This window comes from Mugil cephalus, chromosome 9 (genome assembly GCF_022458985.1).
Source record: "Mugil cephalus isolate CIBA_MC_2020 chromosome 9, CIBA_Mcephalus_1.1, whole genome shotgun sequence".
In the NCBI taxonomy this organism is placed as follows: domain Eukaryota; kingdom Metazoa; phylum Chordata; class Actinopteri; order Mugiliformes; family Mugilidae; genus Mugil; species Mugil cephalus.
Genome location: NC_061778.1, coordinates 10,685,558 through 10,703,806, shown reverse-complemented (window position 1 = coordinate 10,703,806; position 18,249 = coordinate 10,685,558). Strand labels below are relative to the sequence as shown.

The 18,249-nt window shown below is 43.5% G+C and overlaps 1 protein-coding gene across 1 annotated transcript; it reads left to right on the top strand.

The window, feature by feature from the left end:
• Nucleotides 1-7,369: 7,369 nt before the first annotated feature.
• LOC125013907 (ras-related protein Rap-2b) lies at nt 7,370-9,964 on the top strand. The gene is made up of 2 exons (XM_047594847.1): nt 7,370-8,265; nt 8,707-9,964. The coding sequence occupies exon 1, from the start codon at nt 7,660-7,662 to the stop codon at nt 8,209-8,211; it is 552 nt and encodes a 183-aa protein (XP_047450803.1). The 5' UTR covers nt 7,370-7,659; the 3' UTR covers nt 8,212-8,265; nt 8,707-9,964.
• The last annotated feature ends 8,285 nt before the right edge of the window (nt 9,965-18,249 follow it).

Below are 18,249 nucleotides of genomic sequence, written 5' to 3'. Positions count from 1 at the left end.
CCCCCGGGGGTAATTTTATTCTGTCTGTGTAAAATGACACTCACGCTGCATATTTCGCAGCACTCGCACCACAGTGTGGAGCCACGCGCTCACCTGGGCCTTAAACAGCATCTGAACTCAGGCAGGAGACATTGGCTGGTTGGATGATAGTCTGCTGCCCTCCACTGGACACGGTGACACACTACACAAAAGCGTCATATATCCTCTCTGGTCCTTTTATCTTTGAAGCTCCTGACTGTTTAAAGCAAAGTTTAGCTATTGTATGTGACGGAAAGGCTTCCTTCTCTCCAGTTATTTAATTTAAATAGCTTAATATTTTGTGAATTGCTGCGCCAATGTACAGTATATAAAAATGCAGAGGGAAAATGCTGTGGAACATACTATATACACAAACAGACTAAGAAAATTATTAGCTTAAAAAATATACTTCACAGAGCAAACCCTGCACATTCTTTACTCCGTTATCCCCGATCTGAATCTGGCTCAAGACGTATTTTAATCTTTCCCATATTTCTTCAAACAAAACAGTTACAGATTGTACTCAAATATGGAAGTTATAAACTTCCCCAAAATATTCTCTAAAAGGCTCCACATAAAAAAAAAACACATGTAAAAATAAGGATAGAATAAAATGAAAATACAATGCAAGTAAAAATCTAAAATTAAAATATAATGTAAAATAGTATAAGCAAAAAATTCACACAATGAGTATATGGACAAATGGAGTACAGGAGTAAATATATATTATACACGCAGGAAGGATTAATAAAGTGCAATGATGTGCATTAACATGAATAACTTGCAGTCATCTGTTACAGAAAGGTGAATTGTGAGAATGGTATGAAAGATGCCCTGAGGCGTTCACTGTGGGAGTGGAGCTCCCTCACCGAGGCACATGTCTCCAGCTCTCTGTCGATCACACGTCCAGTCTTTCAGATCAATTTGTCGACCTACTTTTTGCTGTTACTGCTCCCCCAACAAACCACTGCATAAGTGTAAGGCGCTTGCAACAACAGACTGGTAGAAAGTCTCCAGCAACTCGGTGCACACATTAAAAGACCTGAGACCTGACCTAGGAAGTAGAGTCTACTCAGGCCCTTCTTATACACAGCATCACTGTCACTATCACCCTCCAGTCTGCTGTTCATGTGAACTCCCAAGTACTAGATGTGAAAGGGTCGAACGACTCGGAAGCCAACCCAGTATTTTATCGGGCTCGGAAAAGGCATGCCGCGTTGACCCGCTAATTTACGCGATGACGTTGATGTACCTGTCTGTCACTGTTCTGATTTTGTCTCTGGACGGCCTGTCAGACTGTGTCATTGTAGAAGCTCCAGGGCTGCGAGCAGCCCAAAAACAGAGCAAAGTTTTGGCCTACTCCTATAAGAGACCAATCTCTGAAGGGCAGAGATTTTTGTCCGTGGAGAAGAGGAGATTCAGCGCACTTAAATGTGTAATGATGATGTTGTCGACACAATGATGAACGGGAGGAAAAAAGCAGGTACGCAGCTCTCACAGAGGGAGGTCAGACTCAGGACTGTTGGCAATGTGAAAGCACACCAAAGGCAGGTCTGAAAATCCTGTGTCAGCCCAGTATTTTCAATTTGAAAGAGGTATGAGTTAACATGTGTGCTTTGTTTTGTTAAAACTGACAAAGAAACTATTATTTTGGATCCCACTGAGCCTGGTAATGTGTGCAATAGTCATAATAAAAAAAATAAATGTTTTTCTTTCTTTTGATTTTTCTTTTTTCTTTTCTTTTTCTGATTCATCTCATTCTAATGGTTCTTTTGTGTGGGGTCAGATAGATTAGATCAGACTCCATAATAGAGATTGCCTGGTCACAGAAGCTCAGTTGCACATAAAAAAAACACTCTTGAAAACCATAACGTAGTAAAACAATAAAATAAATAAAAAACAATACTATAATCAAAAAATCTACAAGATCTGATGTACAAAAAGTAAATAATAGATCGCAGACAGGACAAAGTTTTTCTTTTTTTGACTTTGGTTACTCCACCAATAGAAATCTCAGTAAACTCATTTGAGATGTCACGGAGCTCCACTGATAGAGAACACAGGAGAATCTGTCTGTTCACAGACAGATGGCGAACGCTTCAAAGTAAGTAGACTTGGACGGTTCAAAAACAAAGAACCAATTTCTGGTACGTGTGTTCATACTACCCAGCAATTATTGGGAATTTGGAAAAGCATCAACCTGATAAAACAGCTCCAAGAAACAACACCAAGTGCATTTTGGAACGGCTAAACAGAGCCTGCGTGCGCAGGATGCCAAACACAACATTAGGCTTAAGCCCATTTTGTCAAACTGGTATTTCCAAGGTCAAGAGTGCACTTTCCCTTTTCTCTTTTGCACAGCAATGAACAGGTTTATAGACTTGGCCAAGACAAATACTCAGGAAGTGATCAACTTTTTGAAGCGGGAACCATTAAAAGAATTAGCGGCTTATAACAGCCTTTTATAGCCATTACTTAATAGGTGCAACGGGTAACACTTGAAGTATTAAGAAGATTAAACGTGCGATTTTCTCTCCCATTTCTGGCCTCTCTTCAGAATAAAAGGCTTTCATCTAAAACTGTTTTTTTTTTTTTTCCTAAACGATTACAACAACAACAGAACCAGGAAAGTATCTCAGTGACGAAATGTCTACAACAAAAGCAACTGGACTAGTTTTGTGGAAGGCGTTTCACCGCTCAGGCTGTTTTTAGATATTTGGTGACACAGCATAGCTGATGACAAAGCACAGGAAGATGTTAAATGGAGTCACAACCGGTTGTGCTCAGTGATCGGCTTTGTGTGCAACCTAAGTAAGAGTTGTGAGGCACCAAACTTTACATAATTACCTGCAGGTTTTCAGCACTGTCTTAATTCACTTTTTGCAAATTTTTTTTTCAGCTGACATCCTGACCCTCTAAATGGGCTCACTCATGTGGTCTGGCCAGCTGGACTGACTCACACAGGGTATTTTTATTAGTATTATTATTATTTTCGTTGCTTTCTTTTAAGTGAAAAGGAGTAATACAACCTGGGGTGCAAACTGTAGCACAGGCGTGGCTTTTTTATTTCTGTTAGCTGTGAAGTCTAATCACAAAATGACTTTTGGCTTTGCTCCGTTGCCCCTGAAATGATGAATGAGCATCTTCTGCCATCTGAATTCATAAATCATAACACACGCCACGGAGGACTGTCGAGTGGAAACACAAACGATGAAAATAAAGTAATTATTTCAAGGTCAGGAGGCTATAAAGAGCACATCAGAACCGAGTGATAACAGTTTTGCCACACCACTTCTCTCCCTCTCAAATTATAGCCTGAAACTTGTTGTTTGAAAGGTCTCTGCAGGCAGCTTCTCTGTCATTAATTAGCTCAGAGATCTCCGACGTTTTAATTAGTCTACTGTCGCTCTCCGAGGACCCCCAGTGAGGATTAGAGACCTGTCACAGTGCATCTTATTGTGTTGTTGTAGATGTTCACCTTTTCCTGAATAGATTTCACAAGGGCAGCCCTATGGCTATTTCAGGCTCTTTCAATTAGAGCATGCTGTGGATGATACAGTATGAGATGAAGATGGTATTAGGCAAGGGCCAGTGAGCTCAGGTCCCTTGGTAGAAGTTACAAGGAGTGAATATCTGTGGACAAGCAAATATCTGTGGATTAGGAAAGTTTTAGCAGTGCAAACAAAGCACGATACTGAAAACCAACAAACCTACATGACCCTCAGAACAAGCAGAAGTCTGAGTTAGGCTGCGAAAGGGGTTATTTTCCTTAGTCATGGTATGTTATTAAAGTTACTTAAAGGACCAGTGTGTTAGACCACTGAAATTGCAGAATATGGTATTTTAAATATATTTTAATTAGTGTATATTAATCACCTTTATAAATTGCAGTAATTTCGTAAAAGGTAACATGACCTCTTCAACTCTACCATTTTATTTCAGCATGATTTTACAGTAGCCCAAATTAGGCAGACTCAACAATGGCACGAGAGTAAGTCTTTTACATATTTTTTTTGTCTTAAAAATGGCAGATAATTGAAAAGGCTTATATATACAGGAATACGACCATGGACCGTGGTCACAGGGCTCTGAAACTGTGACTCTTTGGCCCCCAAGCTCTAACCACTACTCCACAGCTCCCCCTATATGTTGTTGCAATCTTCAGTCTCACCACTAGGTGCCAGTAAATCCTGTGCAGTGGTTCTTTAATAGTCTGAAAGTGATGTTTGCTTGGGAAAAGAGAAAGAAAAAAATAAAATAAAAGAAAAAATAATAATAATAGTCTGAAAGTCCCCGTTACATATATAGACATTTTAGTTTAGGTTATTGTGACTCGCTGCAGTATTTACAGAACTGATAAATCATTGTTCTGGCTCTGCTTTTAAATGATCTACTTCAAGCACATACACTGAATTTTCTATCAATACCCTGAAGCACATCTTCATTAACAGGGCCCTTGTCACTGAAAACCTCCAGCATCAAAGTAAACCTGTAGCCCAACAGTAGCCCTATCAGGTTACTTTGGCCCTGTTATCCTAGCAATACCACTATAAATTAAAACATGAAATGGCAAGATCTTCTTCTAAAATGTTCACCCAGCATAGTGTTATTGAAATAAAACACGTATTCTTACATACCTTGATTTCTGGTGACCATATACACTTTTTTTACATTGTGACACCAGTAAATTGTTTACCTTAAAAGAAATGTCAAGTTCCACACTCACTTGAAAAAATAAAATAAAAAAATAGATAAATAACTGAATGACTTGCAACGGATGTAACATAGTATGGATTTGAATTGTTGATTGAAGATAAAAATTAAGTACTATTTCAGTATTTTCTGGAACCTTTGTTTTTACTAACAATGACTTTAACACAAATTTGTGTCAAATTTATCCTTGTTCAGGTGTTACAAGAGCTAGAAGGGGGAGACACTAAATGTATATATAGAAATGGGAGAAAGACAGTAGCATAACGATGCAGCTTCAGATGTGTGAAAAAATAATTTCACAACAATGGAGAAGCACATCATCTTTTTCTTGGAGAGAATTTGGGTGGAAAAATATAATTCGGCTTTTTAGAGCCCCGGCTCAAAGGATGACTCAAAGAGGATGCACATCTTGCTGGAGATCATGTGGCAATAAAACTCATTTTCATGATACATTTCAGAATTTATGGAACATGTAGATAAAATAAATCAACTGATATGGAGTAAAATGACAAAGGCCTCCTGGTTTGATTCCACTCACCCTGTTCAGTTTTCTTTCCTTTTTTTTTGTTTTTCTCTTTCCGTGTGAAGGTATTTTTCCAGTGGTACATGTGTGCACGAGGTGTTCTTCATTTCTTGAATACTATTAATTGAGGCTAATTTACTGTCATGCCGGCCTTTCACCTTTAAAATGTAATGTATTTTAATTTGTTGAAATAGTGTAAATTTATGTTGTCTTTGGTTTTGTTTTGTTTCTTACCTGGTTTTGATTGTCATTTGGGGGAGGTGGTATGTGCACAAGGGGGCACCTACATTTTTTTTTAGAAAAATGATCCTTGTTCAAGCAGACGAGATGCAGTCAGGGCAGAAGGGAGCCATTATCCAACTCTTTGATAGTTTCTTGTTGAGAATTAACCCGGGGCTCTGGCATAGCATTAACTGTTAAAGTGGCCATGTCTATCTAATTATCAGTAGTGTGTGAAAATAAACTCTCTGACAGGACGTCCTGGTTATTAAAGTCAGGGTGATCACTCTCACAGATGTGACAATCCACATCACAAGGCTTTAGGTCACATTACCCTCCACTCCCCATGGGGCAGAGTGCTGATTGTCTAGTCTTTGACTTGTTGTTTCTTAATGGGATTTGGGGAGGGGCTGGCTGCAGGGCACTACAGTCCTCATGGCAGACCAATCCACATGTCACCTAAAATCTAACCTGTGGCAAAAACCCTCCCATGACTTTGCATCTGCCCGTGCTTCCATCTGTCTGCTGGCGTGTGAGCATATGAGTCACAGATTAACTTCATCTGTGGGTTGTATCTGTGGTGGAGATTTGTTGCTGAATTAAACCACTATTGATCCAACACGGTTTTCCCAGCTATCCCTCTTGGTGACGAAGTCACCGCTGTGGTTTAATCATCGCTTGCGTGTGCTTACAGGGATTGACTGGAAACAACAAGAGGATGTAATGATGATCGTATAGCCACTCGCATGCACACACAGAGAATTATTTAAATAGCTCACCACATGGGGTTTCAGTTTGCGCCATAAGCTGTAGATAACTTCCAGATTCTGAATAAGTCTGAAAATAAAAGAGAAAAACAACAACAGCAAAAAAAAAAAATTCCTTTCTGGCAGTTCTGAGCATTATTCATTGCTCAGCTTGACTACAGGAGTGTGGCTTACAGATACAAGTTACGGAACAAGGATATAAAAATTTGCCTGATACTGAAGCTGCATCAAGAAAACAACAGAAGCACGCAGACAACAGCCCTCTAATGCGTCACATGTAGGGTCATGCTTCACGGGAATGGTTGCGTGAGTCAGCTCACTTCTCCCGCTCTCGTCATACTTGTTGTTATGTCACACTTCTCTGGTTTGGTAATGTTTATTTATTTATTTTTTTTGTAGATCACCTTAAAAAAGTGAAAATGCACACGATGATCTTGGATTTTGAACGTTTGTAATTGACTACGCTTCATGATTGAATGCATCTTGAGTTTGGGGGATTTTGGAAATGTTGCTGAAATTCATGTGACCAAGGCAGTGTGTAAGGGGTGAAAAAAAAGACCCATATTGAGGATTAAGCAATACTCTGCAGACTGCAGAGATCGCAAAAGATAGACCTTTCCAGTAAGTTATCTAAAGAGTGAGTCAAGCAGCGGTAAGCCCAAGGATCAGTGATGTCGAAACTAAGGTGTGGCTGCGTCTGCGTGGATACTGAGAGGGGGGGGGCAGTAGTAGCTGCGCTGACTGTGCAATAACAGCTGCACTGCACCTTTAACTAAACACAGGAGCGTATGCATTGAGTGACGTAGGACGCAGACTGCGTGCTGAGTGTGGGCAGGAAGCGCAGAGAGGCTGTTTTGTCAAGTTAGCCAGTGTAGCAACAAGTACACCGGAAACTACCAAATAAGAGGAAATGCGATTTAATTAAAATGATAATTAATCACACATATTGCTAAATAATTTAGTTAGTTGAAATATTAATTACAGAATTTTACTCAGTAAGTATTGAAAATAATTGGATTGATTTTTCTCGGCGCACAGTAGGTGTGTGGTAGTTTTATTTTGAAAAGGCAAATGGGAAGCGGTTGTTTTCCGTTACGTTTGATTTGACTCTACCAAAGAGAGCAACGGACGCACGGTGGCTACTTGAACGAAAACGGGGGAAGCTCGCTCAAGAAACCGGCTCGGTTGTCGTCGGGGAACTCAGCATGCCATACTACAAATGCTGAGCGCGGGGGGGCGAAACAACCGTATTTACCTCCTGAACGGCGATAGTTAACGGCCACGCCCCGTTCCCACCGACAGGAGCCGGTACATAACCGCTGGCGGAGGCGCGACGGTGCGCGGTTTGAAACCCAGCAGGGCGGCTAGCGGGGCTCACAGCGGAGAGAGGAAGCAGGAGCGTCGGCTGTTTTGGGAACCATGAGGGAGTACAAAGTAGTGGTTCTCGGGTCCGGGGGGGTCGGTAAATCCGCACTAACCGTTCAGTTCGTGACGGGATCCTTCATAGAGAAATACGACCCCACGATAGAGGATTTCTACAGGAAGGAGATCGAGGTGGACTCCTCTCCGTCCGTCCTGGAGATCCTGGACACGGCGGGCACGGAGCAGTTCGCCTCCATGCGAGACCTGTACATCAAAAACGGGCAGGGCTTCATCCTGGTCTACAGCCTGGTGAACCAGCAGAGCTTCCAGGACATCAAGCCGATGAGGGATCAGATCATTCGGGTGAAAAGGAACGAGAGGGTGCCGATGATTCTGGTCGGAAACAAAGTGGACCTGGCCGGGGAGAGGGAGGTCTCGTCCGGCGAGGGGAAGGCACTGGCGGACGAGTGGAAATGCCCGTTCATGGAAACTTCAGCCAAAAATAAAAGCTCGGTGGACGAACTGTTTGCAGAGATAGTCCGACAAATGAACTATGCCTTAACACCAAATGGCGACGACCAGTGCTGCTCATCGTGTGTTATTCTTTAAGAGACAAGGACAATCATAAAGTTTTATTCTTTGCTCAGTTTTAAGTTTGCAATGGTAAGTTGGTGTTTTTCTTTTCTTTTCAAAGAGGCTTTATTTGAGAATTTCGCTCTATATAACCTTTTTAGCAGCTCATATCATGAACAGAGTGGCTAGCTAGACTTTTTGTTAGTGTGAACTTTAGTGATCACCTGCAGCAGGACTCTTGCAGTCCATAGTTTTTATGTAAGCAGACTGGAGAAGTGTCAATGTTCAGAAGCGGAGACGAGAGCTGTGACCGACTTAAATAGGGTTCACAAACTTGGTGGTTCAGCCTTGTGAATCCCTACAGCAGCTGCTTAAATTTTCCACAGTGAGGTTAGGAGCGAGTTTCCAGGAAATCCCAGTTTCTCTCGTGGCCTACATTCGAGAATCTGTGTGTTTTGTTTTGGTGTTTCTTAGCTCACATTTGACCCCGAAATCCAGTTCATTCACGACCCTCTTCCTGTTTTGTGGCAGTGTGTTGCAGCGAGTCTGTACTGTTGAGCTCTTCTTCGTGTCCCACCCCGGCCTTGGAGGAAAATGAAGGGAGGAATGCTGCAGGGGGACGAGAGGAGGAGGAGGAAGAGGAGGAGGAGGAGGAGGAGGAGGAGGAGGGGAGCAACTGAGACAGAGGGAGGGGTCCACTCTTCAGGAATTCTGCTGTGTTGGAGTATCTTTGCTGCGCGATCTGTGTCCACCACTGATGTCAACACAACGTCAGATTGAGAGTTTCACCAACGGCTCCTTCCCCCCCCCCCCGCCCTCCCTTTCCTTTCCTTGCCAGTTCCAACTGTAACTCCCAACTGGAACTAAACCCCAATGGAAAAGAAGTGGAGAGTAACACTTAGAGAAACTCAAAAAAATGGATATTTCTGTACAAGAAGATGACAGGGAGATAGAATATATTTTGTTAAATAACTGCACAGTGTGGGACAAGGTAAAGATTTGGGCTGCCTGAGCCCACAACACTCCAAATCCACCCCCCCCCCCCCCCCCTCTAAAGTCTGAAAAAATTGACGCCACATACAGTATCTCGGTGGTGGAGTAAACGTGATGAGTGCCACTTTTTTTATTTTTTTCCTTGTTTTTTTTTTTTTTTCTTCGCCTCTTCTTGGGTGCGCGAGAGGACCCTAAGTGAAGTGACACGGGGACGCTGAACCGATCGCTCCCGTGTCGAGTGCCTTTCCAAAACAAATCAGCTGTTCAGATTTAGTGCCAACCTACATGTATCACCAAAAGAATTCTCCGACACGGCAATCCACAACAAACCAGTGAACTCTTCTTCTGGATAATCTCGTTAAGGTGGAAGCTGAGAACAAACACAAAAAAAAAAACATATTTTTTTTGTTGATGGAATGGCAGGTTTTCTGTATGTTTTACGTTGGCCTTTTTTTTTGAAGGTGTTTTATTTTGCATTGTCTTGTTGGTCTGGCCAAACCTATATCTTGAAATGCACAGGTACTGGAACCCCCACCCCACCCTCCTCGCTTTGGATGTGATAACAACACACGACACTTACCTTCCAGGCCACTTAAATCAAAGGAATTCTGTTTGTTCTGTTCATTTTGTTGTTTTTAACAGGAAATGTGATGATGTACCGTTGACAAATCTAACCTGATTGTAAGTTTAAATTCAGACCGCCCGTTTAACAGTGGGCTGTCTGTTTAAAAAAAAAAAAAAAAAAGAAAGAAAAAAGAAAAACTTTTAATACAAATTGCATTTTTTAAAAAAGAAACCAGCCTGTGTTTTGTTTTTGTTGACACCTTTCTTGTTCCAGGTGAAGTTGTCGAGTTTATCGCGAATATGTGCTAATTACCACATGCGGCGGTTACACACAAACGAAAAAAGAAGTAAACGTTCGGTGGATGCTATTTAAACTATCTTTGCTTCCCCCTGCAGACCCGAATTTGCATGAGTCGTCTGATAGTTGAGGATGTGCGGTAGCCCACGTGCTAACAGGAAGTGGGACTACAATAGGTATATGGTTGGCTGGTGTTAACTGCTTTCTGTGGCGTTGCATCTATTGGACACCGAGCTCTGGGTTTAGTAGAAACAGGAAAATTATCCTTCTAGTGCCTCAGAACTTTTATTTATTTATTTATTTCTGCTGCTGCAGCTGCTGCTTAGCCATCCACAAAACACCTTTTGTGTGGTTGACAGTGCGACCACTCTGATACTCCGAAGATCAATAACCGAAAGAAAACAGAACAAGGTACATAAGGGTGTGACAAAGGGATGAGTAACCCACCTCTTTGTTCTGTCGTTCCAGCTACAAGACACTCGTAATGCAAACATTGACTGTTTCCGTGCTTTCAACAGTAGGAACTCAAGTAAAGGAACTACCTGTTGCCGTTCGCCATTCCTGCCTTTTGTTGAACCACGGTCGGATTCACCCAGTAAAATGTGATCGGAGCACGTGTGCCATTCTCGACACCTTTCGCTTCGCGTTGATAGATAAGGCTGGCAGTTCAGGTTCAAGGAAATGTCTCTTTGAACCCACTGTGTGGGCGGAGCAGCGTTTCAGCCCTGAGCATCGGCCCCGGCTGCAGCGTGCGTCGGCGCGATGGTGTGATGTGGAGAGGGCTGGGATGACTGAGCATGCCACCGCTCTGCCTCTGTTTACCTACAGAGATTACCTGGCCCCGGTTGTTAGACCGCAGCAGGGGCTCCAAGGGACAGAGAGTGAACAAACATAAAGCGAGATTCATATAGAAATCAAGCCTTTCCGCGAGACGTGCGCCGATCTTCCGAGGCCGTACTAGATGTATTTTGTGCCGTGGTGTGTTTCGTACGCGCCTTATGAGTCTGAGCAAATGCGTCTGCCTGTCACTTTCCGGCAGCGTGCAGGCCTCGGGTATCTATGCCAGTTATCCGAGTGTAAGCAATGGTATCATATGTATTCGTTGGCTTTGGATGTACCATGTGACTGTGGGGCATGGGGAAGTGCAGGGTTGTGCGAGGGAGCGATTGAGTGTGAACATAACATCCAACAGGTGCAATCAAACCCTGGCGTATAGCAGAGCTGGGGAAATATGGTTGAAATAAATACCGCAACATTAGAGTCAATTAGCTTTCCGCGGACGTACATGACAGATCGTAGAAGATTGGTGCCAGAACATGTAAGATAATCATTAAATGACTTCTACGGTTCCCTGTCAAATCTTTAATTCAAACGCAAGAGTCGTAATAACGTTTGACTGAACTCGCCGAGCAGTCATTTCTTCGAGGGGGTAAAGTTGAACTACTCCCTAAATCTTGTAAGAGACCTGCGCAACTTAATATTCGGTTTCAGCGTTGCGTGCAGGAGACCTTTGGTTCGGCGTGGGTGTTGATGGCAGGTCTCAGATCTTCCTTAACGCACGCCACAAGCTGTGGCTGCTTTCCAGACGCGCTATCTACTGTATATAAAGACGAGGCTAATAGCACGTTTCCCTTCCAATGCAGTTTGTGCAATTAGGCCAGAGCGGAGCTGAAGTTGAACTCAAATAATACAGCTGAACTGTTAGTGGACAAGAGGGAGAAGTTTTTACAGCTATGCCCCAGTTACTGTAAATGTGCACCCTCCTCCTCCTCCTCCTCCTCCTGCTGCTGCTCTCCTGCTGCTGCTCCTGCTGCACAGTTTCAATCTCTTGCTGTGGTATAAACATCTGATAGCAGAAGAATTTGCCCTTTGGAGAGAAAGGGGCCTGTCGAGTCCCTGTTTCTTTTTATCTATGTCGTTCTAAGAAGTGAGAAGGTGAGAGTTTCGCTTCCTGCCCCCTCTCCTCACCTAATTTTTTTTTTTTTTTTTTTGCTGCTTAGCTCAGCGCAAATTCTGTCTTGTGAGTTTATTATTATTATTATTATTTTCTCTTCTTTTTTTTTAGCTTTCAGTTGCAGCCGACAGGAAACCAGCATGTTCGGGTTTTACAGATGGCTCAGCTCGTCGGTGGTTGCCGGTCACGGGAGATGGTCATGTGATGTGGTTGCCATGGTTAAGGGGGGGTTGGGATGTGGTATGGCTGCGCAGGGTGGCCTCGTGACCTATGGGAGTTCAGTCGCTGCTGGAGCGGTGACTGTAGGTTTGAAGGAGAGGGGAATGCTGGTCGGCCTGTTTGATCATCTTTCTCTTGGGTCGTTCTCGAAACATATGTGTTTTCTTTGCTCGTGATGGCAGGAAGTGTGTTTACACTTTTAGTGATAACATCTAGATTTTCGAGCCCTGGGTACAATAAACTTAATATTAATTACGATAAGCGTTGTTCCACTCATGCGAGATTTTAGTTATTTATTTTTCGCTGTTGGAAGCGTTTGCTCTGACAGGAAGTGTTGCAACAGAACCAGCCAAGAGTGGGTGGTGTGTGTTTGCATTTTTCTTTTTTTTTTCCTTTTTTTTTTTTACATGGGACTTAATCACTATATAGGCTCTCTGCTGAATTACAGGCTTCTCTTTCTCTCCCGGCGTCATCATGCTATTTTTGAGGCTCTGTTGTGTTCAAAAGAGCGGCCTTGCCTTTTTTTTTTTTCCTCTCTTCTTTCTTCCTTGGCAGATGTGCCTGTCGTGTATCTGTCTAAGGCAGTGTGCTCTCTGAAATGCGTTTGACTCCATTAGCCTTGCTTTGCCTGCACGTTATGTTTATTTTGACACTGCGCATCGTTCGACACCTGTAATCGAACAACAGAAGAAGGGCGCAGAAAAAAAAGGCTTGCGACAGAGCTCGTGTTTAGTTCATAAGCGGCGTCTGTTGTTATTTTCGTCGTCCGTGTCGCTGTTCTTTTCTTTTGGCTAGGACATTGCCATAACAACGCTGGAATATCCATTTGCTCCCTGTTTGTCTTACCCTTGAAGGCTGAATGGGCTTTGTTTTTTCGCTCTTTTGTTCACACATGAACACGCGCGCTGCACTGAACCTGCGCCGCGCACATTTAAACAGAGCAGGTTGGATTCCTGCGGCATTCCGACACCAGAACTTTGTCCAGACACAAGCCGCAGAGGCAGCGCTCGGTTCATCTGCTCGGAACAAGTTCCTCCACGGGAACAGCGGGGCCCGATCAGACCTGGCAGTTTCCTTATTACGCGGTTATTGCGTAATCCGTGCAATCATTTCCCATTCTTTAACCGAGCTCTGCCTGGAGCTGTGAAATGTTGTAATACTCCCTTTATATTGTGTGCACACACCGGTTCAGCATAACATTAGGACCACCTTGCTAATATTGTGTAAGGCCTCCCTCGGCTTCTGAGGGTGTAATATGGTGTCTGGCAAAAGGATGTTGTTAGTGGGGGGCCTTTGGGGGCCTATGGGTTGAGGGGAGGGGCCTCTGTGGATCAGGCTTTTCCAGTGCATCCCACAGATACTTGATCAGTTTGGGATCTAGTGATTTCGGAGGTCAAGGAGTGTCATTGCTACGGGGTGGGGGTGCCTGGTCTGGTCCAGGTGGGTGGTACATATCTAAGTAACTGATCAGTGTATTGTACCACATAGATTTTACTGGAGAATGTGGTATCCATTGCCCCACCTCTGGACCTCTATAACTGATTGTCTGAACGCTGTTTATTTATTGATGTAATCATCTAGATCTAGCTGAGACGGAGACACAATATGATCCCTCTGTAAGCCAGGGAGTGGCCTTTCTCCATCTGAGCCGCCTGTGCCAAGATGGGAATGCCCCAGAATTCCTCTCATTCCTCTCATTCCTCCAACTGTAATGTCTGGACATGTCTTTAGCCTGAGCCGAAGGAGCGATGGGAAGAGTCGGGGAGAAAGCCGGGACACGACGAGGAGCTGTGCGCGCGCGTCGCGCATGGTCCTGGCCTTGCACTTGCCCTTTGCGCCCGATTGAAATTTCCCTTTCTTTTATCGTTTCGCCATGCTGCCTTCGTAGTTGTTGTTATTACCCCTTATCGCAAACCGCTGGAAATCGAGGGAGGAATAAAGAAGCTGCGACAAAGCCAGAAAAAGAATGAGCAGCTGTGATAAAAGAGAGAGCGCGGGGTTTGTCTAAACAGGCCCCCAGACACCGCTCCACTGTGTCACAAGATTGATCCCACTGGGCACACGCTCACTCTCCCCCTTTATACCCATCTTTAGATAATCATAGCACAGTTGCCTTGGTTCACACCACGGCTCGATCAGAAAAGGAAACTAGGCCAAAGGAGGCAGTCAGACAGGACTAGTTACTCGCATTGTCCCTCGTGTGCATTAATAGCTTTTGTTCACTGGTGTCAGCGAGGGCACGTAGTGCCTCACAATGTTCACAATCGGTGTCTTAATTACGACGCCGGGGGAACAAATCGGGTTACGATTTGAAATTAAATATTTAACTTCTGGTTAACGTCCGTGACTCATTAGAGTGTAAACACCATCAATAACATTTCTGATAACGCAGCGCTACCTTTGGCCTGAGTGAGTCACATACCGGTAGTCTCTCTACAGCAGGCTTCAGATGTAGCTCTTGAGGTCTGGGTGTGGTTTCTCACTGGAATGACTGGCTGTTTTTTTTTTTTTGTTGTTTTTTTTCCCTTCTGTCAGACGACTTAAAGGAAGCGTGCAGCCTCAAATAGTTTCTCGTTTTGATTATGTCACTGGATGATCATGAGCTCGCATCAGCCGTTTTGGTGCAATGTCACATTTAGGGGACAAGATTTTGACCCAGTAAGCGCTATTTATGTGATTTCCCCAAAGGGTTTGGTGCTACCGCAGAAAAGCGAAGTAAAACTTTTAAATTACTAGCCGTGACGACAGCAACGGAACGGCCTCTGAACCATGTTTGTGCGTTAAATCCTCCCAAAGTTTTAAAAATGCACTTAGGAGTTTGACACTAGTCAGATTGCACAATCAATTCTAATAAGAAACATCTTTTAAAGATTTGAATTCTGTAAGTTTTACAGAGCTCTGTAGTATCATTTGTCTCATTTCTGGGCTACTTCATGCAGCTGTTTCAGGGGAACAGAATGATCTAAACCCCCACTGTGCCCAAGCTTTAGCGACTATAGTGAATCTAGTGGAACATTCAGCAGCTCAAAAGTTAGAAATTTCTCACTGAAATGTGTATGAGCTCAGGTTTGTTCCAGCGCATCCGACAAATACTTAATCAGTTTGAGATCTAGTGAATTTAAAACCCAGGTCAACACCTTGTTCTGTCTTTCATGTTTTGCTTTTGTTTTTTTGCTTTTTAGTCATTCCTAAACTGGTTTTGTGTGTGTGCGTCTGTGTCAGGCTGCATCCTGCTGGGGGTGGCTGCTGTCATGAAGGAGTGTCATTGCTTTGGGTTGGTGGTGCCTAGTCTGGTCTAGGTGGGTGGTACATGTCTAAGTAGGATCCAAGTGATTCCCAGCAGAACACTTCTCCTGTCAGTGGTCATAATGTTATGCCTGACCTGTTCTGTCACTGCTTTGTGTGATTCTGATTATTTTAATTAAGTTGTAAATGATTTCTTAAGTTTTAACTTGAGCTGGCTCCTGGTGGGAGTTGGCGATTTGCTGCTTACACTTCCACCAACAACAGGATGTCAGCGGGGCATGAACCTCGGCCTTCTAGTGAATTAAATCTGTCCTCACCCTTTACGCGTTCCTGCCTCTGCATCCTTCGGGGATGTAAAGCAAGCAAACGTTTTCACGCAGAATATTATCAACCCGAGCTTCATCTTCCCCCCTGCCCTCCTTTCCTTTCCATCCCCCCATCTGGTGGAAATGTGGTTGAGCGAAGGGGGTTAGTGGCATCCTCCTCCGGGGCCTGACGCTGGGTCATGTGACTGCCTCCTACCACCCTGGCGTTGCCCTCCTGTCATCGTCGTGGCAACTTCAGCATTCTGACTAACATGCCGTGACATCCATGACCTCCCTCCCCCTGTCTTTTTATACAATATATATATATATATATATGTTTTTCCCCCTCTGCCATCATTTTTACCCCTTACTTACAGCGGCTTCCTGCCAGCCTTCATCCTCACTCTATAATCTTCAGTTCCCACCACCTGTTTCTTTTAGTTTTGTCTGTTTATAATGTTTCTGGTAATTTTGTGCGTTTTCAAATTTCAAATTCTAAATATCAGTATTTCCTTCGCCCAGTTACGAGTCCAGATTTATCATCATACTTTCCTCTAGAGACCGGTTTATGCAACATCTCTTTTATAACCTGAGCAACCGGGGAGCAGCAAAAAGCACATTGTGGGAGAGAGCAACTACAAAAGAACAGCTGAAGTTTATATATGTACATATATATATAAGTATATAAGTGTGTGTGTGCACAGTAAGGTGGTGGTATATATTTTTCTTTTAGTCTGTGGGTAAAAATTGTCGGGATCTACTTCTTCCACACACACTGGGACAGTAATTGTACTATGATTAACATTTTTTTTTTTTTTTTTTTGGAAAAACTCCAAAATGGCTCTTTAATTTAACGTTTGTCTTGTTGCCTTTTTTAAAGAACGCGCTTTGTTATGTTACGGAAACGCTTACCTAATTTGGTCCTTGCGGGAAGTTTGCTCAGACAGATGAGAGTGTGGCACAGCTGACTGTTCACTTTACACTGTAAAATTACACAACACCACACCCAGAATGCCAGAGAACATGCCTCACACTTTCAACACACTGAACCAGCAAGCAAGTGTGGCATTGCGCGGAATAATCATAGCGTGTGTCGCTAAATCAGTGTTAACACGTTGCGCCAGGTTATTTCCCCATGACTCATCCTAAGAACCTCTTTCGTTTTCGACGAAAAACTGCCGCGTTGGTTCTGTGTTGAGAAAGGACGTCATGCCCGCATGCTATTGTACCTGTTCCGACATGCAACAACACAGTAGTCACACATGATGCAGCTATTATATCCTAAAGATATAAAACATGCCCTAGATGTGACCCTCCACATTGAATTAATTTCTGGGACTTTTAGAGAAGCTAGTCTTGGAGGAAATTGCTCATATCCTGTGTGGAGATGTGGAAGGCTCCTGTGACACTGGGAATCTCCTGTCTACTGACCCACATTGCTGGACTCTGGATCCTGCTACGCTGTGGCTGCCAGCTTCGCAGTGGATAGGAAGTCATGATTTTCATGTCAGTAACCGGAGAGCTTGTGCCATTGTTTTGCTGCTTGCGGCGATTATTCTTGACGATTATTCTCATAAAGCTGTTTACATTCAGCGTTTCTCTACAAATCACTTGACTGGGATACCCGGGGCCTCCCTTACAATGCACTTCCTTTCTCATGAAACGTTTTCATGTTTGATTTTTTTTTTTTTTTTTAACCTGTTAAAATCTGTATTGTTTACACAGATTGTATTGTTCCTTGGCATTGCATTGACACAGCTTAAAACGTGTGATAGACAACTGCATGGTAGTGCATGGTAGTAGAGTACAAGGTACAAACAACCTGCACATATTCACCGACGAGGCATAACTTTGTTTAAATTAAGGACAGAGCATATTAATGAACATTATAAATAACGTAAACATGCCAGATTGTAGCTGTGGCTTAATTTCCATCTGTTAGCAACCAATGGATTACCTACCTAATTATTGTTCTGATTCATCAGAGGATGGATGTGGGTCTACTGAGGGTGTCCTGTGGTGTCTGACAACAGAATGCTGTTTTTGTGTGTGCCAATGAGGTTACATTTACATTTATATTCTAACGGGGCTATTATTTCAATAGTGTAAACATAACCAGTTTTACTGTTGGATTTACATAGATGTAGCTTGCAGCAGTGGTGGATTTGCATGCATTTTTGTGTGTGTGTGTGTGTTTCTAAACAAATTTTGTCAGATTCTGCGGTTAGCACTGATGCCTCTCAGTGATCAGGTCCAGGTTTGAGTCTGGCTGCAACCTTTCTGGGTGGAGTTTGTACGTTCTCCCTGTGTCTGCGCGGGTTTTCTCCCTTTTTATGTTACTTGGTGATTCTAAATTGAACCTGTGTGTGAGTGCCAGTGGTTGTTAGGTTGTGTTAGCCCTGCGATGGACTGGCGACCTGTCCGGGGTGTACCCCGCCTCCCGCCCGATGACAGTTGGGATAGGCTCCAGCAACCCCCGTGACCCCAGTGCAGGA

What these genes read in the sequence shown, in the direction of transcription:
- LOC125013907 (XM_047594847.1), top strand. Translation starts at nt 7,660, where the DNA reads ATGAGGGAGTACAAAGTAGTGGTTCTCGGGTCCGGGGGGGTCGGTAAA.